This window comes from Gopherus evgoodei, chromosome 8 (assembly GCF_007399415.2).
Source record: "Gopherus evgoodei ecotype Sinaloan lineage chromosome 8, rGopEvg1_v1.p, whole genome shotgun sequence".
Lineage (NCBI taxonomy): Eukaryota > Metazoa > Chordata > Testudines > Testudinidae > Gopherus > Gopherus evgoodei.
The window spans coordinates 46,138,993-46,165,504 of NC_044329.1; the positions used below are offsets into that span (position 1 = coordinate 46,138,993).

At 41.6% G+C, this 26,512-nt stretch overlaps 1 protein-coding gene across 1 annotated transcript in view; it reads left to right on the forward strand.

Moving 5' to 3' along the window:
• The window catches only part of NOTCH2 (notch receptor 2), a 134,576-nt gene that overhangs the window by 65,712 nt on the left and 42,352 nt on the right, over positions 1-26,512 (forward strand). Inside the window, 12 exon segments of the mRNA XM_030571978.1 lie at positions 861-932; positions 935-958; positions 961-972; positions 4,864-5,019; positions 5,022-5,096; positions 7,827-7,937; positions 9,886-10,078; positions 15,526-15,671; positions 18,974-19,093; positions 19,210-19,362; positions 21,771-21,959; positions 21,962-21,998. Of these exon segments, the coding sequence (XP_030427838.1) occupies positions 861-932; positions 935-958; positions 961-972; positions 4,864-5,019; positions 5,022-5,096; positions 7,827-7,937; positions 9,886-10,078; positions 15,526-15,671; positions 18,974-19,093; positions 19,210-19,362; positions 21,771-21,959; positions 21,962-21,998 (1,288 nt within the window).

Below are 26,512 nucleotides of genomic sequence, written 5' to 3' on the forward strand. Positions count from 1 at the left end.
TGGAGGTACTCTGCAGTTCCACTCAAGTCCAGGCTTGTTCATTTCAAAATGAGATGCTTCAGAGATCATGTTTTAGGTATTGAAGGATTTTATTTTTGTTGGTAAATGTAGGTAAGTCATTGATTTCACGGACAAAAATATTTCCATTGATGATGATCAAAATTCACAGATAAGCAGCATTTTCTTATATTGCCTGAAAACTTCTTGGAATCTATTTTAAGGATACTTACTTTGTATATTTTGACATGTGATGTTGACAATGTTTTAATGTTTCTAAAGCTTTACCTTTTTGACTCTCAATGTCTACTTTCACTAAATAATTATTGTCTGACACACACCCCAATTTCCTGCAACTTTGAAAATTTATACCAATAAAAATAGAAAAAATGCTTAAAAATGAACATCAATATTATCTGTTGACATTATTAAAAAATCGAATTCTTCCAAGCCTAATCATAATGATTGTCCCTCTTACCTTGGGTGATTTAGCAAGTAGCTAACAATGTTGACATTGAAAGTGTCATTAGGATCCAGAGTTAACGATTCGTTGTGGTTAATGAGAAGAGTTCACACTTCTTCTCCAGAATCAGTTTCAGGCTGTCCGCAGACTGTGGCAGGCAGCCAGTATCCATTTCTTTGTTAACATTCAACATTCTTCTTAACCATAAATCTAAAAGTCAGACAAATGAGAGCTTAAATTGTGGAACCAAGATGGCAGTCACAAGGAGAAAACTGGCTGCTTGAAAGCTGCAAATTGGCCAGTTTAACAGCTGAGCCTGTTTGAGGAGCAGGAAGGGACAGGGGATGGGTATACCTACTCTGAATAGTTTCAGGATTCTCACTTTCCTCTTGCCTTTCAGGTTTCACTGGAGCTGTGTGCCAGATCGACATTGATGATTGCTCCAGCACACCTTGTCTAAATGGAGCCAAGTGCATGATTATCCAAATGGCTATGAATGCAGTGTGCCACAGGTTAGCCTTGTCACATCTTCTCACATTCAGTGCAATGGCTATAGCCCCTTGAATAGAAACGAGTATGTGGAGCCTATGTAGTGAACAGAAGCAGGCAGCGAAGCATTGGGTTTGTGCTCTCTCTGAAAGTCTTTTTTCAGGAATCTTTGCTGCCTACCTCTCTGCAGAAGAGGGCAGCGCTGAGAATCTCTTACGGACATAAGCCCCATGGTTTGTGACACCAAAGGATTCACAGTTGCCCAGAAGGAAGTCTAGCTTCACTCTTCCAGTGTCATTGCTTTTTCCCCTGCAAAGAATCCCTATTTACTGGTGTTTTTCCATTCTGGGATTCCCCAACATGGAATGCTTTCTTTGGGACTTCAGGATGGGTCAAAGTGAAAACTGGCAGCCTGAGACCGAGAGATGGGTAGAGCAATGCTAGACTGTATTGCTTCCTGCTTGTTGCGTCCAAACTACTTAATATAACTGTGTGGAATGGACTATGAGGATCTAAGTGCAATAAGTGTACATGGTGCCTTAAAAGTTGAACACCCAGCAAATGTGGTACACAGTTAGTGGCCACCTGCCAAAAGTCTGATTTAAGTGACTTGCCCAGGGTCACGTAAAGGAACTCCATGACAGAGCCGAGAATAAAATAGAGCTGTCTAAGACCAGCCTTAACTCTTCAGCTCTGAGCAGAAACTGCTGGATGAGAGTTAGTTTAGGACTGAGTCAATTAAATTCTTATTCTGGGGTGAGCTTGGCCACTTATTTCCATAGGTGTTAAACAAGTGCCTACTCTGTGCCTCAGTTTCCCACTTTATAACATCTGATGGTATTAACCCACATCATTAGGGCTCTTGAGGCTCTAGAAACTCTGTGTATGTGGAAAGAGGCCGGATTAGCCCCTGTAGCTGCTACTGTCTCAGAGAGGCACTCTTAGTCTAGATGGATTCATGTGAGGGTTGGCTTATTGTCAGTGAATCCAAAGAGTCAAATTCTATTTAAAAAGCATCTAAGGCAACATAAGTGTTTAGCAGCAATAACTTACTCTGCTCTGTACAGAATCCAGAGAGACACACTTGCCCCGAGATGTCCTAAAAATACTAGAGAACTGAACTCCTAACTTTAGATCAGACTTAAATAAAACATTCCTTCCTTTGTTTGGTCCTGATTTTATGATCGGCAAGTCCTCTTCCCTAAAGAAAGGAAGTGGCAGAAGGTGCCAGGAATAGTGTAATAATGCTACACAGGGAATGAGTAGACACTAAGCTCTTTGGGGCAGGAGCAAAGTGTGTTTTTATAGCACCTAACATGTTGGCTCTATTAGACACAACAGAATTTACCAGAATGGCATTTGGCTTTATGGGGACAGGTTCACGACAGTTTCGGAAGAGGAAGACTAGGCAAGGGACAGCAGAACAGTCCTCAAAGAGTGGAACAAATTATCAAGGGTTGTAAATTTATCATCACATGAAGTCCTTATATCAAGACTAGCTGTTATTCTAAAAGACTTGCTCTGGTTCAGCCACAAGTTATTGGACTTGATGTGAGAATTGCTGAGTGAAATTGCATTGCTTGTTACATAGGAATTCAGGGCAAATGATCATGAAAAGTCATTCTGGCCTTAAGATCTATGAATCCAACACAAGCCAATGGCTGACTGGAAAGCATCTCTCTTTATTCTCTAGGAGAAATGGTTCTGCAACATATAATATGGCAAGATATCACAATGCAGACTATGCCATAGTTTTATTCCAATTTTGTTCAGACATCAGTATCTGAAAAGAAGACAGAATTGCAATAGAACAACTGCTAGCAATAGGAGCTCTAGAGCTTGTGGTTCCTGGTAAAGAAAAAATCAGTTTTCTCTGTTTAATGAGTTTGAAAGGAGGATATGTCTTAGATACTATTCCTGCAAAATGAACCTGGCACACACAGACCTTGTCATCCCAGTAAGAGAATGATGTATCAGTTTCCTGAGACTAGACTGTATCACTGCCTCCATAAATCTCTCTTATTCCATCTTTTGACTGTGTTAAGCATTTCTATGAAAATTCTGGAAGTAGCATTTATTTTGTGTGTAATTCCAGGGGTTAAGAAACCTTCTTTGAGACTCTAGTCAGAACATGGTGAGTAGATATAGTGGCAACTTGTAAACTGTGTGTCTCTATGATGGCATGCATTTTTAAAGCAACCTGATTCCTCTTAATAGCTGATTCCCCAGGGAATGTGGTAGATACAAGAGGGCAAGTTTCAGAAATATCAGAATGGAATGGCTCTAGGCCAGAGAAGAGGAGTGTTACCACCAGGATTCTCCTTCGATTACTGATTGTGACAGAATAAATGTCACTAGGAAAAAGAAAAACCCAAACCCTTTCTCGACTTGGAAGCAGCTGTGGAAAGTCTGTGCCTACCTCAAGATAGGGGCGTGGTCCATCTGATTTTCACTCAGTGGGGTGGGGAGCCTTAGTTATTAATCTTTAGCAAAACCTGCTGGGAGGGGAGAGAGGGGTTTGCAGCCATATATAATACAGGGCTACCTCACTCGAGAGGTGCCAGGAGGAGCAGCAATGTGAGAAGGGTGGGCTGCTCAAGAGGTGCCAGGAAAATACAGCAGCACATCAAAGTGCTAACTAGATTGAGGAGACGCGAAAAGCATGTGCTGATTTTGGGCGCGGCAGGCTGGGGCCTGTTTCTCTACACAGACTTTTGAATTTCCCCGAAAAGTCAAAAGACTTGGGGCACACTGAACATGGGCAGCTTTGAGGAAATGGGACTGAAAGCAACTGTGAATGACCATGCAGTTGAAATACTAGTGTCTGTTTAAAGAACTGCTACGTCTCTGGCTTCCTCTTTCCCTCCATTTCTGTGGTGGGGACACTGAGAGCGAGTGTCTTGCATGGCAACATACATTACAGATGAGGAAAAAAGAGATTGTACCAGGACTACTCTGTTCTGCTCCCTGTGAAGGATCATGTTCTCCAGGGTTTTGTCTGCTGTAACTCCAAATGTCTCAAATTATAGGGCACCCATATTATAATAGTGAATTAACAGGGCCTGAAAATGTACCTGGCACTTCTTAGACCTAGGACTACATCATTCTAAGCCAGGTGAAAAATGCTTGTCCTGCCTCCTTCAGTTTAAAGGAATGGGTCAGTGGTGTATGACACTTTATAGTAATTACGTTTAATAGTTGTAGTATTGACAATATTATTACAATCAGCTTTCTAATTAATAATTTAAATATGGAGAACACTCTACTGCTGCAGAGACACAGGAGGTGCATGTCTGCAGCCTTTAGCAGGCAGTAGTGCATCACTTTACAGTTGGCTCATGGGTGGAGTGTTTAAAGGTTCTTGACAGTCATGAGGACTAAAAGAGTTTGAACTAAAGCTTACCTTTTCTGCAGACCTCCAGGAAAGCTTCAGTGGGAAAGTCAATTTTTTCAGTGCCTGTGCATCAGTTCCTTGAATTGACAAAAGTTAAGTCCTCTGGGCTTGTGGATAGTGGAAATATCTAGTATTACTAATAGTCTAGTAAGAGAAGGGATTGTCTTCAGTTTGTTTCATATTGATGTCAATAAACAGTTCTGATAGTAATTTGAATATTTTCTTCCATAATTGCTCAGATTTGAATGCATTCCAGGTATCGGTCTCTGTTGCAAAGATTATCTATGCAGCTTTTTCTGTGGCACACTGTGCTTTGTATACCATACAGGGTCTGTTGGCGTCTCTGGGGTTGGGAGATGGGTTACAGGTTAGGTGCCCAAACAGTTCTGTATATTCTGAATACCATTTTGCTGATTTTGTTATGATGAACACTGTATTACTGTGTTTGATATTCAATGCAGAGGACATCATATAATATATCTCTAAGCCTCTTAATCATGCCTCTTCATTTTTCTCTTAGGCTTTACTGGCACTTTGTGTGAAGAGAATATCAACAACTGTGACCCTGACCCTTGCCACCATGGTGAATGCCAGGATGGAATTGATTCGTACACCTGTGTCTGCAATTCTGGGTACATGGGTGCCATATGCAGTGAGCAGGTAGATGAATGCCAGAGTAACCCTGCCTCAATGAAGGACGCTGCATTGACTTGGTGAATGGCTATCAGTGCAACTGTCTCCTGGGCACTTCAGGTACATAAAGCATAAGATGGCAGGGCAGACAAAAATCAAGACTTTAAAAAAAAGTCACAGTCTTACCAGAAATGATAATTTTTTTATGTACATGTAGCTAGTTATTTATTTCTCTTCTTATAATCTTAAATTTCTAAAGTGGTCTTTTGTACTTTAGTTAGATAATTGTTAGCAGGAAATATTAGTGTAAAATATGAAATTCTAAGAAATTTCCCACTTAAAATGCTCATCTGTGCTGAAAAGTGCAAGTCCAGGGCCCCATTAGCATCCTTACAGTGAGAACACAAACATAAAATTGATAAACAAGTTTGCAACCAGCACCACCTTCTAATGGATTGAACATCTGAGCCAAGGAAGCTACAGGGCTTCGATCCATCTATGCTCCTTAGTGGGTTTGGAGTCCGTGGGACTTGTGCTCCTAAATGATTGAAGTAGTTTTGAAAATTCCACTCTTGGGTGTCTAAATATAGGTTTAGGAGCCTAGCTATAATCTCATATTTTGGAAAAATTTGATCCATATGTAAAAGATCATTACTTTGTTAACGTATGAAAGGCTAAACTCTTAACACTGAAATAAAAATTGTTTCAAAGTGGTAGACTTCATGCCACTAAAGTTTGTAATAAAAAAAACTTCAGCAATGTAGTCCCATTGACTTCAGTAGCATCATTCGTGAGAGTGACATTATATTACTGCCTAAGTATTTGCAGTATCAGGGCCCTTTAATTCTCAATATTTTATTTTTTCCCTATAGCAATTTTCCCAAACAGATTACCCTTACTAATACTAGATTAAAAATATTTATAATTGTTTATTACATTTAATCTAAAGTTGCAATAGTACAACTCTCAAATTAGCTTTACAAAGCATCAACCTGACTTGAGTGTTTTAAAGCACTCTATTTAAAAAATTGCTTAAATCACCTCGATTTTGTAATTTTTCTGTAAATGTTATGATGTAAGAGCCATGTGTCAGAGCATGGCTAGTGTCCTAGTGTTCTTCTTTAAAGGAACAAACATTTATCAGAACCGTTTTGGCTTGTGTCAAATAATATTGGCTTTTTTTTTCAAATGAATATTGAAGTTAACAGACCGCAAAATAAAACATGATGCTTGGAAGCAGAAATATGGTGTGGCAAGCAACAAACCATATATCTTGTGTCATCCTTCTGACAGTAGTGCTTCAAGTAACATTCCAGAGCTGCTCCCTCTGCTCTGACAGCAGACAGCTCCCTGCAAACTGAACTGGAATCCTAGCTATTGTTCTTGCCTGACTTCTTCCGCATCCCGCTTCTGGAGAGCTCCTGCCTAGGACAGAAATATTACTAGGGCTGCACATGTGTCAGGGCATTTTTTATCAAAAATCACAGAGCAGTCATGGTAAATTTAGTAAAAGTCATGGATCTAGTCACTGCCATGTGATTTTCTATTAAAAAATGCCCTGACAAATAAGGGGCACCGGCCACCTATAGAGACACTTTCAGCCAAGATTTGACCCAGCTCCCCCCATCCCTCTTTGTCCTGACAAAGGGGCAACAAGGCAAAATTTGAGTTAGTGGTGTTGCAACCCTGTGCGCCAGGTTGCAACATCCAGAGTGGGGAGCTGAGCCCAATCCCATGGGACACAGCAACTGCTGCTATGGGGTCAGTGCAGGGTGAAAGCATTCTCCAACACCCCATCCAGCTACCCCATGTCCAGGGCCTATAGTCTTCCTGAAGGATGTCGTGGACAGAATGAGAAATCACAGTATCTAACTTTCTCCACCGTGACACTCTGGCAGCCCTAACTATTACTTATTTGGATTGTAGTAGCTGCCAAAGTGTACTAAGCACTTCCCAGACTCAGAGGGAGAAAGTCATTTAGCCAGATGATTTGCCATGGAATGAATGGAAACTCCATTATTAAACAAAACTAGTTGTTACACACTCAGCTATGATCAACACAGCTTTATATATGAGTGGGCCAGGTGCATATGTGAACTTCACTGTGTTGATCACCAATTTTGCTGTGGAATGCAGAAATCTACACATACCAAAAGAAGTAAAGATTTCAGATCTTACTATGCTTGCAACACTAGAACAATAGTTTGACTCTGGAGAGTCTAATCACCTTTTTTCAGAAGTTTTTTTTTGTTTCCTTCAGCATCCTTTATTTTACAAGAGTTAACTTTTTTGGTTGAGAGGCTGCTGTTTGTCATAAAACATCCAAGATATTGCAGCATCAGACTTGATGCTGTTGAAAGCTTTACTTGCGCATTTAGTTATACCTACACTTTTCTCTCCACTGTTCTTGCTACAGTTTTTGCTGTAACAATACAAGTAGTGTATATTGTAATCTGTTTGCTTAACTTGGGCAGTATTCTCTCTTCCTCATCCTCAGAATTCAGGCAGTCCCTCTCAGACTGTACATAGGGAAAACAGCAAAAATATTTTTCTTCTTATGTCCAGAATCGCTGATTCTTCTGCTGGAAGGCTGATTAGATACAAGGAAATAAATTCTCCTGTTACTCACTGACTCTATTGACTTTAATGGAGTTGCACTACACTAACAGAAGAGGACTCGGAGCACCACGTGCTGATACTGTATCTAATCATACACATCCCCTTGTCATGCCTAAGCAGTCTGAATACTGCAATTTGAATTTGGCTATTTTCAGGAAACTTATAGCGTTGTTGTTTGTATGTTAGGGTTGTTCTGCTTTTTAACTTGAATTTCATTACATTTATTTGCAGGAGTGAACTGTGAGAATAACTTGGATGACTGTGCAAGTAACCCCTGCATTTATGGAGTCTGTCTCGATGGCATTAATCGCTACGATTGTGTCTGCAAGCCTGGAGTTACAGGTAACATGTACTTTCATTTAACAGGTATTTGTCCTCAACTTTGCTTTGAAGATAATCATCTCTCCCCTGCGAGGATGGTCTCTTCCTTCAGGAAGTTCTTTGTTCATTGATGGCAAGTGGCCTATTCAGTGTCTCAAGAAATAATTCGTATTCTTAATGAGTCTCAGTATCTCTTAATTTCAATGCACGTTCTGCCCATCGACTAAAGAAATGCCCTAGCTTGGTGCCATGAATTGTAATTCTTTTAGGGTTATTTAGTCCAATTCACATGACTCAGCTTCATAAAAAATAATGATCCAAAGTCCCAATGGGTTTACTTACAGCTTCTTTATTGGAACAAGAAAGTTGTGCATCATAGCAAGAGGTTTCTGAAGAGAACTTGGAGAATTGGGCCAACTTGTATACAAATTAAATGCTTCTCTTTCCTTCTGCAAATATAAAGCATTCAATTAGTTTTATAATATGCACAAGTGCACAGCTACTATCCAGCTAGTATTAGTACAAAAATCCCCATCAGCCAACCTACTGCTCCTTGGATGGAGTTTATTCCATGGTTTAAATTGTTCTGTTTGTATTAAAATCGTTTGTATCCTGCAAAAGTGCTAATTGAAAGAAACGTGATTGGCCCATTGTGTTAGTGATCTGAACTAAATGTCACAGCAGATCAACCCCAATGCTTCCAATGTCTTATGCATTGTTGTAGCTGGGTCAGTCCCACGATATTAGAGAGGCAAGGCTGGTGATGTAGTATATTTTATTGGACCAGCTTCTGTTGGTGAGAGACAAGGTTTTGAGCTTACACAGAGCTCTTCTTCAGGTCCTGTGATCTTTGTCTAAAAGGTCAAAACATGTTTTGCCTGCTGTGAGCCAGACTGTATAATGAATTCATAAAATTAATACACATGAGAGAACATGCTGAATGTCCTGTTATAACAATCCCTTAGCTAATATGTCACTATTGTTACTGAAAGATTCCAGTCAGAACTGATCCAAAATCTCTTCTCAGAAATAGCCCCAAAGAGAGAGTACTCATTTTATGCATTTCTGTTGACAAATCTTTTTAAACTTCTGCCTGAAGGAAATTCACTTTAAAAAAACATAGGGGTATAACTAAGCCCAAATGGAATGAGGTATGTTCCTGACCACTCTTGTCTTGGGGCCTCCTTGATCTTTGGGCACCAGGTTAGTCACTCATTGACCTTCCTGCTTTTGTGCTGTTAAAATATTTCAGCACACTTGTGAATCAGAATGTTCCAGTATTCAGGACCTGCAGCTTCCTTCAGGTCAAGGGCTCAAGCTAGAGTGTGAAATAGATGATTCACTTTTTAAGGCCTGGAAAATATATATATATATTTTAACTTATAGTAGTGCCCATCTATGCCAGGCACTTTGCAGGCTCACAGGAAGGAACAGACCCTTGAGGAACTTGCAGTCTAAGCATAGATGGCAAGTAGGCAGAGGTTAAGGAAAATAAGAAGCAATATACTCTTTTATTTAATATGCACAAGATCTAGATGCACTGCAGGCATTATGGCAGGAATAGGTATTCAAGAGGTACTTAAATGTGGAAAGGGTAGATGCCTAGCTGATAAACCCAGGAAGGTTGCACCAGGCATAGTACAATTACATAATTTTCAATCATCCTAAAGAATGTGTATAATTCTGTTCCCTTTGCAATTCTGTTGTATCTCTTTAGCAGTTCCAGAAGGTTTATGAGATGTAGATGCTTTGCTCCTGATATAAACACCCCCATCTTTCAAAAACATTGAATGCTTTAAACTCCCATAGGCTTAAATCTGAGTCAAAGCTGTCATACCTTGCAGGATCGGTCACTTTATGTTGACTTTATATTGATGATGAGTCACTGAGTCTTGATAAATGTTCCTGCATACATGCAGGGTAAACTTGTGTGTGAGAAATACTAATTAATAAGTAATATTCTTTTCAGGTCCAAGGTGTAATATTGATATTGATGAATGCATCTCCGGTCCCTGTCATAATGGTGGAACATGTGTAAATGAAATGAATGGATTTCGGTGTCTGTGTCCTGAAGGCTTCCATCAACCCAGCTGTCACTCGCAAGCTGATGAATGTCTTAGTAGCCCTTGTGTACATGGAAACTGCACAAATGATGTCAGCGGGTGAGTTCTACCATCGTGTTAAGTGCTTTGAGATCCTCGTGTTTGAAATGCTATATATATGCAAAGTATTCAGTAGGCTTGGGCTTTTTGACTATGAAATCTTTATTTTTAAGACCAGATTCTAAACACTTCTCTCCAGTGTTTTGTATGGAAAAGTCTGCGTTAAGCCTTGACCATCGTTGAGTGATAAGAGCAGGAGTGCACTGACACATATGGAGCGTTTTAGTGCTTGAAAGTAGTTGGTTTTGATGGGATTTCTTCCTTGCATCTGGAATGCCATATGGTAAATGTGTCATTTGCAATGACCTTTTGTTTCTGCTTGGTTCTTTCATTGTTTGGTTGCCCATTGGGCTTATTGTTAATGAGCTGTCCCAGCTACTCTAAACATCTTTGAATTACAGTTTTTCAATAAATGCCCTAAATATCATCTGCTGTGAAGATTCTGGTTCTCCCCAGTTTATTTCTTAATTAGACAACTATCCAAACTTGTTTATATTGCAGCTTATCATGGCCACTTTATAGTCCCCATGGGCTGGCTGCAGCTCATCCCAGGTAGTTTTCTGTGCTACTCTAACATAGAGCCTCTTCCTGGTCATACAATCTTACCCCTCCCGTTCTTTATAGATTCTTATGCCATGCTTATCATCAAAGTATCTGAGCACCTTCTAGTAGTACTGTGCTGTGCCTCATATGTGCTTTGTTCTCTCATCTCTCCCCTGGACAAAAATTGTGTGTGCAGAGCAGTGCTTAGTTTTGGTAAGGTTTTTAATGTACATTTGGCTGGGTGTTTGGTATTAGAGAATACAGGTGAAGTGTGCCTCGCCTTTGGAGTGGTATGTGATGGTCCTTAGTTCCTCTGGGATTTCTTTTCAAACTCTCGGACTGGCCCTTGAGAAAGTTCTCCCTGGCACACACACAAGCTTTACCTCTATTGTAAAGAGTTTTGTTGTGCCTGAGGAGTAGAGTTGTTGACCCCCGGTTTTCATCCTGGATCTTTAGGTTGTCTCTTCGATATTCTGGGTCTGGGCCCTTGTGCACCTTTAAGATCAGGACCAAGAACTGGATATTCTAGGGGAAGTAAACATAGAGAGCACAGGACACATCTGGTGGGCTTGCGGTATCCCATATTGTTGAGAGCACTGCAGTGTTCTGTAGTAGCTAGAGTTTCACAGGGGCTGAGAGCTTCATGCCCAGATGTATCACATTGTTGTAGTCCAGCCAAGAGGTGGTGAAAGCATGTACAGCAGGGGCCAGGTCATCATCCACCAAGACACTTTTCAGTCCACTGAATGGCATTTGGCTGCTTTTCCCAGGTCTGTCAGTGGGGTGGCAATTTGGCTGTAGTGTGGTACAAATTGTCGGTAATACCCGGCCAAGCCCAGGAAGGGTTGGACCTGTTTCTTTGACTTAGGTACAGGTGCTGTAGGGGGTTGATAGTACCTTGACCCACCTTGTGTCCAAGGTACTTTATCCTATTTAGGCCTATTTGACACTTTTTGGCCTTAACGGTTAATCCTGCCTCCCTTATGTGCTGGAAGAGAGCTTGGAGGTGCTCCACGTGTTCTGCCCATGAATCTGAGAATATAGCCACATCATCAAGGTAGGCAACTGCAAATTCCCCAAATCTACAAGAGAGTTATCTACCAGTCTCTGGAAAGTGGTGGGTGCATTTCACAATCTGAAAGGGAGTACATTAAATTCAAAAATGAACGTTGACCTTTTCTTGATGAGGTTATCTAGCGGCTCTTGCCAGTACTCCTTAGTTAAGTCTAAGATGGAGATAAACGGAGCACGTCCCAGTTTCTCCAATAGCTTATCTGTGTCCGGCATTGGATAGTTTTCTGGGCGAGTTACGACATTTAGCTTACAGTAGTCCACACGAAGGCGGATTTCAGTGGTTCTGGTTTCCAACCAGATAGAGGAGAGGCCCATGCACTTTCAGAAAGGCGGATTACACCCATCTGTAACATGTTCTTGATCTCCCTTTCTTTGTGATGTTGGCTTGAGGAGCCATCCGATAAGGTTGGGCTCTAATTGAATGAGCATCACCTGTGTCAATGGAGTGGTATGCCCGTTCTGTCCATCCTGGGGTAGCTAAAAACAATGGTGCGATGCTGGTGCACAGCTCCTGGATTTGCTGTCACTGCCTTTGCCTAAGAGTCATGGAAAGGCTAACCCAGGGGTCCCCAATGCGGTGCATCCACCGAAATGCTGCCGAAATTCAGTGGCATTTCGGCAGCGACACCTCAGTCCTTCGTCTGGCGCCTGCCAGATGAAAAAGCTTGGGGACCACTGATCTAACCTCTTCCACACCACCATTTCTTTTTCCTTCATAGTAGACTCTTTCAGACTACTTAGCGTCATCTCCTTGGCTGTAAACTGGAGAACCTTGATTTCTCTGGAATAGAAGGGCTTTAGAGACTTAACATGCTATACTTTAGGTTTTAGAGTAGGGTCTGGGAATGCTAGGAGGTAATTAACAGCTCCCAGGCACTCTTGAACCATAAATGGCCCCTCCTATGACGCTTCCATCTTTTGACCTGCAGCATTTTCAGGACCATAACTTGGTCACCTTTTTTGAACACTTTCTGGCTTGTTTATCATAGCAGGCCTTTTGCTTTTGTTGAGCATCCTGTAGGTTTTCTCGAGCAAGGGCTAGAGAGTCCTTGAGGGTGTTTTGCAGGTTCATTACAAAGTCCAAAATGTTAGTTCCTGGAGATGATGTAATCCCCTCACTTTGCTGCTTCACCAACTGTAATGGCCCCTTATCTTTGTGGCCATAAACAAGTTCAAAAGGTGAAAATCCCAAACCAGGTTGTGGTACAGCCCTGTAGGCAAAAAGCAACTGCTGCAACACTAGGTCCCAATCATTGGAGTGTTCATTCATGAGTTTAGGCTGAATCCCCACTCTCTCACTCCGAGGGGGTGTGCAAGGATTCTAAAAATTAATACTTGCCACTCTAGGCTTGTATTAAACTCCCAAGGTTACAGCTTTTATCTGACCTTGGCTTGGTAAATGCTGCCACCACCCAAATGCAAAAAAAAACCAAAAAAACAAAACAACAACCCAGGAAGGAGCACTTGGGAATTCCTCCCTGTGGGGTACCCTTTCACCTCCCATCCAGGGAAGTGCTGAGAATGAAAACAAAGGAAATTAGCTGTGGCTACCAGCTAATCAAACAACATGCACAAACCTTTTAGGACACCAAAAATCCAATCTTGGTCTTAAAAAAGGTAAATTTTATTAAAAACAAAAAGGGAAAAAAATACATCTGGAACTTAGGCTTTTTGCTAGATCTTAAAAGAAACAATTACAAAAATTAAGCACCCAAAACAGCTTTCTTGGGGGTTCAGCTTAAAGGTTACAAGCAAACAAAAGCATGTGGGGTTAGCACAGGGGAGAGCCACAAGCCTTAAAAAACAAACAGAAATAAACCTGATTGCATCTAGCTAAACATTCTGATCTACTTACACATCTGGAGTTCAGATAAGTAGTTCTAGGCATGATCTGATGATTTATGATCATTCCTGACTTAAGGCTGCTTATAGCGTAGCTGTTCTGGCCCTTCAGCCCAGAGAGCACAGACAAAGGGAAAGTTTCTTTCCGCATTTTAAAAAGTTCTACCTTCTCATTGGCTCTTTTGGTCAGGTGCCTGCTTTTTTTTTCTTTACCTGGGGGACTTTTTAACCCTTTGCTTTATCCGTAAGTAAAGAACAGCTACCAAGAGGGATTCTATCGCTAACTGACTGGCTGGGTGTCCATCAAAGGGAGCTAGGCCCCCCCCCCACTTTATTTATCACACTTGGGTTCAATTTCAGCCAGCTTTTCTTCATCCATGCGCTGATCTCATCCAAGCACTGGACCATTTTAGTGGTAGTGGTATATGGTGAAGAATAAATAGAACTGTGTTGTCTGCATATTACTGGCACAAGAATCTATGTCCTTATCTGTTCAGATGTATCCATATAGGTGTTGAATAAGACTGAAGAGTGAATTGATCCTTTTGGAACGTCTATAGATGCAGCAGTGCAGTTTCCTGTTACTGTTTATGTCCCTACCAGATGGATTTAAACCATTTTAGTGCGCTCCCCTGAACCCATCATGGCTCTTAGGCAGGACTGCAGTATCTCATGGCTGGCCGTGGGGAATGCGACAGCGAGACCTAGGAGGCTGAGATTGGATGTCTGCCCTGTATCCACTGACAGCAGGAGTTCATCCAGCCATGCCACTGAAGCAATTTCAGGCCCATATCCTGCCCTGAATCCAGATTGTGCCAGGTCTGGAATATTAGCTTCAGTTAGATGGGCATGTAGTTGGCCTTTGGCTAGCGACTGCAAGCTTTCTCAGGAGTGGGAGATTGATACTAGACAGTGCTCAGCTAGAACTGATATGTCCAGGCCAGGTTTCTTCGGTGCTGGTCACACTACTACATGCTTGAAGGGGGAAGGGAAGATTCCTTCTCTGACTGAGGCATTGGGTATTTTGGTCAGGAGTGGTGCCATGACTCTTTCATAAGCTCCTTAAGGAGTGAATGTGCTGCACTCCTGGAATGCAGGCAGGCTGTTGGTGGTTGGGTACAGGTGAGAGGGCCCATGTTATTTGAGAAACTGTTCAAATGTGAGTGATCTTTTCAGCGCAACAGGATGATGGTTCTTTGCAGCACTTGGTTCTGGGCTCTGGTGCAAGCTGTAAGCACTCAGGATTGAGTAAACTGTTTACCACCCTGGAGAGCTCCTTAGGGCAGCTACTATGGAAGCTGATTGGAAGATTCTCTTGGTCTCTAATGCAGCCTCAGCCTAGGCTTGGAAAAATTCTTTGTATCAACCTTCATTTTGTCCCATCATCATTTGAGTTTCTGCCCCTCTTCATTTGGCATAGGATGCCAGAAAGCCAAGAAGATCAGTGTGGGTGATATGAGGGGCATTTGAGGGCCTGTGTATCAGTGGTTGAGGCGAGAGTGGAAATATGATGATTCACCAAATCCTTGATTACTTGTCCTGTGAATAGAGTGGTGCTATCCTTTATTAAGCTTTGGAATTTGATGGAGTGAATTGCCACTTCTCTTGGCTGCTTTCATCTGGAATCGCTTCACTTCATCAGCTCTCTCTATTTGGATTTGAAAGCCATCTTTCTTCCTTGCTTGTACCTTGTCATTTCTTTAGCATCTACTAAACATTTTGAGATAGCTTGCCAAGAAAAGCGTCATGCAGAATAAAGCTGTATTTTATTAAGATAACTAGTACCGAGCATGTAGCTTTAAAGATTGGGTTGGTTTTAATATTAAGAAAATTATATAGCTTGGTGTGACTAAAATAAAAATGATTCATGAATGTTTCTAAGGGCAAATCGTCTCCATGTCCCACCCTTTCAGCTTAACTACCTGCCTAGTTTTATGGATAGAACAGCTGCTTCAGAATAGTACTGAAACATGCTTATTTTCTTTCAGATACATGTGTGTCTGTGACCCTGGCTGGGTTGGAACAGACTGTGAAGTGGAAGAGAACGCATGTCTGTCAAACCCGTGCCAGAATGGAGGAATTTGTGACAGTCTGGTGGATGGATACAGATGTACCTGCATGAAAGGATTCAAAGGTGAGCTTGAAGGATGAGTTTTTGAGCTCTGTTGTCTTCCATTTTATTGCATCTTAGTGCAACAATCTTCCTACTAAACTAAATGAAACATGAGGGATAATCCATCCTCTGAAATTTAAAATTTGAGTGATATTTGAATTGAAAACAATCTGATAATATAGGCATGATACAATGATTACAGGTGTAATTCCTGTAGAAAAATAATGCTTGTAAGTCTATTACAAAGAGCAGGGAGTTTCTCCGTAGTTATGGTTCGCTTGTTCTCTATTAGAGCACCAGTTTTGGCACCCCCTCTAAATTAAATCCCTTTCCACTGCAGATTTTAGAGGTCTGACCTATGGCCTCCAAAGGGATTTCTCCCACATTGGAGGTGGTTTACACGATTAACTCTTGAGCAATGGGACTCATGAGAATTTTCACCACATTAATACCTATTAACTACTTCCACACCTCTTATCTTAAAAGTGGCTAATTAACTTAATTGAAAAGGCCTTGACAAGGTTTAGCGCACTGGACTGGTTTTTGAACCAGAATATGTGACTGGTGAATTAGGAACATAAAAATGGCATCTCAGTCAGTTGAGTTTGAAGGTAACTAAAGCCCAAATTATTTAGAACTATGTCAAAAACACTTTAACCACAAGCTGGAAATGCATAGAAATTTAATGCAGACTACATAGCACATGTTCTATGCTCTGTGGTTTATGCTCCCACTCAGAAAGCAGATGGTCTCATTCTGTACCCTATGAAGTTTTATAGTGGTTTTCAGGAGTAGCCCAATTTGGAGAACATTGCAAAATACAGTCTTGAAGTGACAAAGACAAAGATACTTGTGGAGAAGGTGATATCTGGAAAAGTCATAATGTTCTTGCTGAGGCAAATGAAAGTACTCCTGACCATTTAGATTGACCAGACGTCCTGATAATACCAGGACGGCCCTGATATTTAGGGCTTTGTCTTATATAGGCAACTATACCATCCAGCCCCTTAAAAACAAAAAAATGAGGAGTACTTGTGGCACCTTAGAGACTAACAAATTTATTTGGGCACAAGCTTTTGTGGGCTAAAACCCACTTCATTGGATGCATGGTGTGGAAAGTACAGTTGGAAGATATATATAACAGTATATGAAAAGATAGTAGTTGTCTTACCAAGTGGAGGGTCAGTTCTAATGAGACCATTCAATTCAAGTGAGCTATTATCAACAGGATGGAAAAATCACTTTCGTAGTGGTAATCAGGGTGGCTCGTTTCAGACAGTTGACAAGAAGGTGTGAGTAACAGTAGGGGAAAATTAGCATGGCAATTTAAAACTACAAAAACTAAAAAGGTTTCAGAGTTGTAGCTGTGATAGTCTGTATCACCAAAAATCATTCTTTTTGCAAAAACTAAACTAATTTCCCCCTACTATTACTCGCTGAGCACCCGGTGTTTTTGCCATTCTGCAGCAGTGGCATTTGCCACAGAAATCCATTCCTTGTTGTGAAAGCTAAACTTCCACTTAAACGTTCAGTGTGTTGCACACAAAAATGAACAGCTTTTAAGAGTCTGCCTATGACTTGGCTTGGTTAGTTTCTTCTGACAATCACGTCACATACACAGACCTGGCCAAACATCAAAAGGGTGGGAAAAGAGGAACATGCAAAATGTCAGAACTGAAAATTGTAGCAGGAACATAACACTAGCAGAGGAGGAAATAAAAGGATGGGGAGTAAGGGAATAATAGAAGAAGCAGAGAGCAAAATACTGAAACTTTGCCTAACCCCTAGTGTCATGGGTATGGCGTCTGTCTGTCTGAGTGAATCCCCTCAGGTGCCATGCCTCATGCCTTTACCTACTTTGGGGGGAATTTCGTTGTTTTTCCTCTTTTCCTCTGAGCTACAGCCCCCTGTGTATCAGCTGTTATTACACTGCAGTTTGGGCACTGGTCAGGAGTCTGTGCCCAGCACTGTACAGTGATCAGACAGTCTTAAAACAAAGTATTGTTTATTTTTAGTCATAGACACAAAGCATTTAAAGAAAAGGATTTTAAAACAATAAACAGTCTGCATACACCTATCCTACTCAAATGTTTGCCATCTCAGTGTCTTCAGACACGCCTAGTGAGGCCTGTGTGTCTCAGGCTGGTTCCCCTGAACAACCTCTACCTCTCTCTTGGGGGAGAAATCCTTTTAAAAACAGCCAATAATCTTTTTTTCTTCTGTGTTCCCATGCTTTGACCCGTCTGGTCAAATGAGTCCTTCAGGTTAGCTGGAAGGTCAAAATCATCAAAGCTCATAGCTCTGGCATTGTCCCTTAACCACTCTGAAGTGTCTGCTGGGTGTCTTTTCCTTCCTGCTAGGTTTTTCCCTAACAGTACTCTATTGAGTTAATATGATATAGAGATATAGTAAACATCCTAATAAGTAAGCCATTTAAATATGGACCCTGACAATTGTAAAGGCACTGTGGGGAAATCACTAATGAATTTAGTTTATGTAGTTAAACTGGTGAAACCGGTTGTGACGGATTTGGAGCTATTCATAGATACAGCATGTTGGCTTGGCTGTTAAGATGTTTACTCTTTTGGATTCCTGCCATCTGGGCAGGGTTATAAAAGGAAAGGGAAGCTGGTGCCTTGGTGGAAGTATGTGTCTTCTCCCCTCCCAGCTGGCTGAAGGCTGTGAAGCCTTCAGGGTTGGTTAGCCAGTAGTTTGAATGGAGATTTTTTTCTTTATTTAAATAAAGCAAATCATGAGGAAAGATGTGAAGGGTCCTGTAGTTGGGACTTTATTTTTCCATCCCTGGCTGCTGGATCTGCACACCAACTTAAATGGACGCTCTTAAGATACATTCATTTACACTGTCATATTAATTTGTCAGCACCAATTCCAAGTTTGCTTCTGTAGAAAACAAAGATGTGTGGTGGGAGATCCTAACTCCTCTAATTGTGGATATTCCATGACTAGAATTTTTTATCCTTGTCTGAATCTATTAAATGCTGCCATCTCTCCACTACTAAGCTGTTCACAGCCTATCTAGGTCAACCAGAGGTTCCTCTCTAAACCTGCTGCCCCTATGTTACTGAGAACCATAACCTCCTGTCCTCTCTCCTCCCCCCAAAATATCCCAGACTAGTTGGGTCACAGTGATTTAACCACCTCTTCTATCCAACACCATGTAGAACAGCCATGATCTTCCCATCCTCCAACATGGATTACAGTCCACTTCCCCTTGGATAATCCTTTGGGTTATAATCTCTTCATTCTTCCTTCTTAGGTATCCCAAGCCCTTAACAATTTGCCCCTCTGGTTTCCTCTTGTAGGCGTGAACTGCCAGCTTGTGCTGTCTCCCTGCTCTCCTGATCCATGTGAGAACTCTGGAATCTGCCAAGAATCTCCTGACTCGGAGGGCTACATCTGCCAGTGTGCTGCTGGATGGGAAGGTAATAGGATGGGGAGGGACACTCTTCCATTCTGAGTTTAAGCAGCAGCATGACGGTGGTTATATCATTGGAATCTTAACCTCCAAGGTCTTGTTCTCAAACTTTTCTTGTTTCAGGCCTGAGATGTACAGTGGATATAGATGAGTGTGTGTCAAAGCCTTGCAAGAATCATGCTGTGTGCCATAACACTCAAGGCAGTTACTTGTGTGAATGCCACCCAGGCTTCACTGGAGGAGACTGTGAAAGCAACATTGATGACTGCCTTTCAAGTGAGTGCAAAATGGCTGGTTCTCTGAAGTGGGCAATTTCCTATTTGCCCTAGAAGCAACTTTGCTGTGGTATTGATGACTGCTATTGGTAGATGCATGGAACAGTTTCTGTTGTTATCCTTTATTTCGAACATGTTCATCTTAGGGGGCTGAAATGACCTTTGCTGGCTCTCTGATGGAAGCTGGCTGTAGTATTTAAACAGTAGGAGTTTATGCTCAAGTTTTGAATTTAAAAGTGTAAAAACGTTCAACACACACTCATAAGGGACACCATCAAATTGAGAATCACATCTGTCTGAAAACGTGCCTACTGAAGTGAAAGTAACGTCTTAGATAGTTTCTTTACTTCTGGCTCTCTATACTGTCAGATTTTTCTCTTGCTAAACCCATCCTTTATAAACGACAGAGGAACAGAAAAACACTTAATGTTTTCCAGGAAGATTTGTGATTAAAAGTTCAGTTTTCCAGCTTTACAGATCTGTATCATAAACTGAATTTTCTTAAATTAGTGAATTACTTTAAAAATTGACAATGTTCTTTTAAGAAAGTTTCATATTTTTGCAGGAATAGTTCAAACAAATAGCAAAGAGCTAAGCTTTCGAGGAAATGATTTAAATGCATGAAGTTTGCAGATTGGGTTCTATGAGAGCCGGCTCCAGGCACCAGCTCAGCAAGCAAAGTGATGAACTGAGTTCCCTTAACTTAGGTATGCTGGGCAGACAACCGAAATGTCCAGCTTTCAGCTGCAGTCATAAAGGGCTGGCTGCCATAGGCACAGTCTTTTATAGCTTTTATGTCCTTGTCTCTGCAATAGTCAGATGAGCTTTAAATGGGTGCAGATGTTCCCTCTTACACTGCCGACTTTCAAGATATGAAGATATTTCTCAAAAGGTGAATCTTTGGATGCACATTTGTGTAATCTTTAATTCATAATCAAAGCCTGTGTCTTAATGACCTGTACAAGAGGACAGAATACAAATTGTACAGAAGTTTAGCATTGCTTCACTAGAGTTTCTAACTGTGCAGCCTTAATTTGCCTTTCATTTTGAAATGGGTATTGTGGCAGCATATATCAATTCCCTATTGTGCTCTCCAAATGTAACAAAGATGTTCCTTGTCCCAGAGATCTTACAATCTAAATATAAGACAACAAGTGGATGCAGGCAGGGGAGCACAAGAAATCAGTGAGCATGACAGGTATGGTCTCCACACAACAGCTGCCTAGCCGTTAAATTTTTCTTAAGAATAATGGCAAAGGAGGGACTTGAAGGATGATGAAGTAGCGTTGCAGGTGGCTATGGGAAACTCCTTCCATATGTCAGGGGCTGCATGGGAGGAAGAAAGAAGGTGCTTGATTGAAAATGTAAGAAGTGATGCTGACGGCCGGCATCACTGGCAGAATGAAGGTGGGAGCCGACATCTCGATAGCATGAGATGAAAGGTTGGCTGGGGCTAGGCCTGGAAAGTGATGATCAGCAGTTTGCTTGCGATGGAAAAGGCTGAGCCAGTGGGAGGGAGACAAATAGAGGGATGAAAAGGTCAGAGCAGCTGAGCTAGGAAAACGGTCTTTGCAGCAGCAGCACTGTGAATGGACAGAAGGTGGGCAAGACAGTAATTGTCCAGGCCAGAGAAGAGAAAGTTGCAGGGAACGAGTACCTGGACAGGAATTTTAGCTGATGGATAGGAAAGGACTGAGTTGAAGAACATACCTAGGTTATGGGTCTGAGTGACAGGGAGGTCTGTGGGTCTTTCATTGCCCCCCTTGGGAGCACCCTGCCTCCTGAGGGCAACCTTACCACACTAGACAGCAGCATGGGTGATGCTGGATCAAATCTCAGCAGAGGTATGTTCAGAATCACAGCTGGGGAGATCTCCAGCTAAATCAGTGTGCAGCTGAGCCTTCCTAGCAAAGTATCAGCTCACTTCAGCAAAGCACATCAACCCAGGGGAAGTGCTTTTCTGTACTGGGTGCCTTAAACAGTGGCTGGGGAAGGGGTTTTGTTGTCTAGAAGTCTGGACAGGGCGCTCTCAGGACAGAGGAGCTAACTTCGGTTGTGTTGTGTTTGTAGAGGTTTGGGTTGTGAGGGGGAAGGGTTGAGATTTAGGGTTCATGAATGGAATGGAACCAGAGCTTGGATGTTGGTTTTGTTTTGGGTGAATAAGAACCTTGTAAAATAAACCTAAATTTCCAGAAGTATTTTCTTGATCAGTGCCTCGTGTAAAGTTTTGCCCTTTATGGGATAATCCTATAGAATTCAAATTACATCCCTGATATAGATTGAATAAAAAAGTGTGTAAAAAGGCACTTATTTTTAAATTGTGTAGCCCTTTTGCATAAGTGCAGCTGAACCTGGCCCTGCCACGGTATCTGTATATCCATTGTAATACATAGTGTGTTGTTATTGCAGATCCCTGCCAGAATGGAGCTTCGTGTGTGGATGGGGTGAACTCTTTCTTATGCACTTGTCTGCCTGGGTTCCAGGGAGATAAGTGTCAGACCGATATAAATGAATGTCTGAGTGAACCATGCAAGAATGGAGGCACCTGTACGGACTACGTCAACAGCTACACCTGCAAGTGTCAGGCAGGGTTTGAGGGCACCACTGTGAGAACAACATTGATGAGTGTACCGAGAGGTAAGTGTATGTTTAAATATGGAGGGAGGGAGAGAACAGAGAGAGAACGCTGTCCAGTGGCTTAAGGCAGTCCATGTTCAGATACAACCCTGGGGACTGCTGTTTTCCTGCCTGGTGGTGGTGGGACATTCTTGAGCTTCGGAGACCAGGGATGCTTGCCTAGCTTGTGCTTGTGAGAAGGCTATGCTCTCAAAAGGTACCAGCTCAGATAGAACTACTCATCTGGGTCTGTGCACATTGTGCAAGTCCAGGTGGCAAATCCCATAGTTCAGAAGTTTTGGCCCACAGTTATCAGTTACCAGTAGGTTGTGCGTCTTGTGCATGTGGGTGTGAATACCTTCCACTTCCATTTTGTGATTAGTTCCTCCTTGATTCGACTTAATAAAGGAGCTTTGGTTGGTGACCTGGTTCCACAGGGGGAGACACTTCCAGTGCTGTTGCATTTAGTTAATTTTTGTCTCTCATGTACTCAGTTGAGAAGCATGCATCCTAGTATATTAAGGGAATTGGCTAAAACTTGTTGAACCATCCAAATCATATTTTTGAAATATAATGAACTACTGGGAAGGTACCATCAGTCCGGAAAGCAAATGAGTTTACATTTACAATAGAGGTTTATGCATAAGATTGCCACATGTGACTGGGTTTTTTTGGTTAGGATTGCTTTTTGAGTAGAATTACTAAATTAGTGAGTAAAAGTAATGTCAGATGTAAAATAAAGTACTTGCCACTGTCTCAGTGTAACTTGAAAAATTAATTCAAATTGTCTTGGATAGGATCACTATTATATGGATTGAAAAGTTAAGACTAAACAAATGAGATTGATTAACCTGTACCAAGCTGGAGGGAGGGGAGGGTTACTGGTGGGGTAATACAGGCATTGAGGGTGGGCCTGATGTTATTTAACGTGTTTGTGAGTAATTGTGAGGAGGGAGTTTATCTCTATTGAAATGTGCAGATGGAGCAAAAAAGGAGTTGTCAATACTGAGGAGGACAGAGAAAATACAGACTGAGCTAGAGAACTCAGAGTTATGGGCTGAAAATAGTGGAAGCTAATTTAAAAAACAGGAACCACTAAGAGCTTATGAAGAGGCAACTAGGAGGCTTGGGACAAAACTCCTCAAATGTTGCATCTGGAAGGGTGTAAGCGTCAAGGAGAGGAACTGAGTAGAACTAACTTGGAGTAATGCGACCAAAATTAAGAGAACTTAAACTCGGGGGGAGGGGGCGGGGAGGAATCTTCCCGAGAGATGTATTAGTCAACAGTTCCCAAACTTTATTGGTTCATATACATGTGATGTTCCCCTCTGGTGTTATCTGGACCAATGATCTGCTAGGTCACTCCAATCCTTGACTCTGGGAGCCAGCCTTACCCTGCTCTGCTGTGAGGGGAACCCCCCCCCCGGGCTTTTCACGCACAGCCTCTGCATGTAAGCTGTTCCTTGGATTGTGCAACTGAATGACACTAGCCAATATCTCCAGCCCCAGACACAACCCTAGGAACCTCTGTCTTGCAGTGTTCAGTTATGCTCGCTGGTTGCTGCAAGCCTATATGAATTTGTCGACTTAACAAAGAAATTGATTTGTACCAGGCTTGTTATCCCAACAGAAGTCTCTGACGCGCTTCAAAACCAAGCACACTGCTTCAGGTAGAATAAACAAATTTATTAACTATGAAAGAGAGATTTTAAGTGATTATAAGTCAAAGCATAACAAGTCAGATTTGGTCAAATGAAATAAAAGCAAAACTTAGCTGATCTTAACACTTTCAATGCCCTTACCAACTTAGATTCTTCTCGCCACAGGCTGGTTGGTTGCCCTTCAGCCAGGCTCTCCCCTTTGATCACTGCTTCAGTCACTTGGTGGTATGGTGTCTGTAGATGTAGGTGGAAGAGAGAGAGAGCATGGCAAATATCTCTCCCTTTTATCATGTTCTTTATTCACTCTTGGCTTCCTCCCCTCCCCTCCAAGTCAGGTGAGCATTACCTCATCGCAGTCCCAAGCTGGCCAAAGAAAGGGGGTGACTCGCTCAAGAGTCCAACAGATCCTTTTATTGCTTCCTAGGTCACTGTCCTTTGTTTTTGTGAGGCTAGGCTGGGTTTGTCCCATACCTGCCCTGATGAGGTGTGCACTGCCTCTCTGCTCTTGGAGAGTGTTTGCCTGGGCTTATTTTAAGCCATGAGGATATATTTTCGGCCTCATAACTACATACATGAAATTATAACCTATAAACTTATTATAACATTACTGTAACAACAATGCCAAGTGCATCATGAGCCTTCTGAAGACAGCCAACATGACAAACTTTGCATTGGATACCACACAATCATATTACAAGGCTGAACATGGGGGTGCTGGGTGTTCCCCAAAGTACAGAGCGTCACAATGCCATCTTTTTTAAAACAAACTTATCTTTGAAGTACCACATGCAGATTTTTCCATTTTGTGGACATTTATTTTAGCTCTTAATAAGTATAACTTAAGTGTTTCCAGACTGTATAGTAAAATAAATATCTAGGGGAACCTAAAATGTTATATTATGACGACATTTTCAAGCCCTTCAGGTTGTTAGACAGCGAATCAAAAAGAAACACAATGAAGCAGCCATTATTGTTACCTTCAGCCATGATTATTATTTCTCTTGTGTTACTGAAATTGCAAGAAACAATTATATGGAAGCTTATATGGATTATTGTTGGACTTGGGCCAGAATTCATTTTGCTTCCCTTTTACAAGATTTAAATAGAGAAAAATTACAAAACATGTTGAGTAGTTTCTTGGAGAAGACAAAAAAGTAAAGGATGTGCTTGCCTTACAGAACCTAGCTGCTTTGTCAGAGGAGAATTGTGAGCTTCAGCCGAAGGTCTGGTGCTGCATTGAGGTTCAGCCTATATTTGTTGTTAACAATGATAAAGACAGAAAAAAGTCTCACACAGATGCGTAGTGCTGAATGGCATAACAAAATTTCATAGCTCTGCCAGAGCAAAGCACCTCTCTCCAGGCTTGTCTACACTACACAGCTTTTAGTGACAAGGCTGTCTCGACACAGCCTTGTCGCTAAAAGTCAGCATGTGAACGCTGTTGTGGTATTTTGTCAGCGCTCCTGCCAACAAAGCCGCATTTACACTGCTGCTTGCGTTGGCAACACTTTTGTCTTTCACTGGGGGGGCTTTTTTAAGCACCCATGAAAGACAAAAGTTTTGGTGACAACTGTGCAGTGAAGACATACCCTCCTTCTCAGCCAAAAGTCACAGAGCTGTACTTTGTTGAATTTGAGTTTGAACGCACCGTCACATGAGAAACCACCTGGCAGGGTATTGTCTTGTATTGAAAATGGTCCCAGATCCATTTCTCACTTGTTACACTGGTGGGAGAGTTTTCATTAAACTAGATTGCCAAATTCAGGCATTTTCTCTGATCTCAGTAATGAGGTCAGGATGAATTTTGTGGAGAAGTTTTTGATGATCGCTTCCCAATTCATTTCTCCTAACTGAAAATAAGCATGAGTTCAACACCCAGATTTTAATAAAACCTTTAAAGCCTGATCCAGAATCACTATCAGATTGACAGGCATTTTTAGCAAGTAGTGTCTCACAATGAATACAGTAGCAAATGAACTTAGCATTAGGTGCCAGTTGAATTTTGCCAAAACACCACCAAATTTCCCAGTCAGGGCTCAAGGTCTGTCAGAGCACACAAATGCAATTTTGCCACTCTACACCATTTGCTATGATAAACTCATTCAGTTTGTTAAATTTCTTCTACCATTGAACATCTTGATAGAGATTCATAAAACAAGCATTCTTTTACTGGTGTTTGACTGAAACTTGATTCAATAGAAAAAAGTTGTAGGTATTGGAAGGAATTTAGAGAAAAGCAGCAAAACTAGTAGTAGAAATAGATTTGAGGAAAGTTTAAAGGAATTACATATGTAAAAACTTGGCTAGGTGCAATAAAAGTGACTGTATACAAAACACAACCAAAAGCTGTGTACACCTGGGAAGCAAAGGTATTACTGAGGAGTAATAGAATCAATATAGATGAGGAACATTTAGGATAATAAGAGCTTTAACTTCTTGAATAGTCTCTCTAGACAAGTAATGGAATCGTCATTGCTTGGGTTATTAAAGTTCAGAGGCCAGGGCTTTGTTCTGCACGAGTCACTCCTGTGTGTTGTGGGGTGCATAGCCAGATGTAGCAGACTCGGAGCAAAAAATGGTTTGGTGTGCCCGCTCCCCAAAGCAGACATGGTGCTCTCTGGTCTGAGAAATCTGCCTCACAAACTTGTCTTTGATCAGCAAAATAGACTGAGCTTCAGTCTAAAAGGTGACTTGGTACTTATACACTGTGATCTACATGGAGAGGAGAATTCGAACAAAGGGCAAACAAGAGCCAGTTGCTGGAAGCAGAAGCTAGATAAATTCAAGCTGGAAATAAGATACACCTTTAAAGTGAGAATAAGTAACTAGGAACAGTTTATCGAGGGATATGGTAGATTCTCCATCACTTTATCT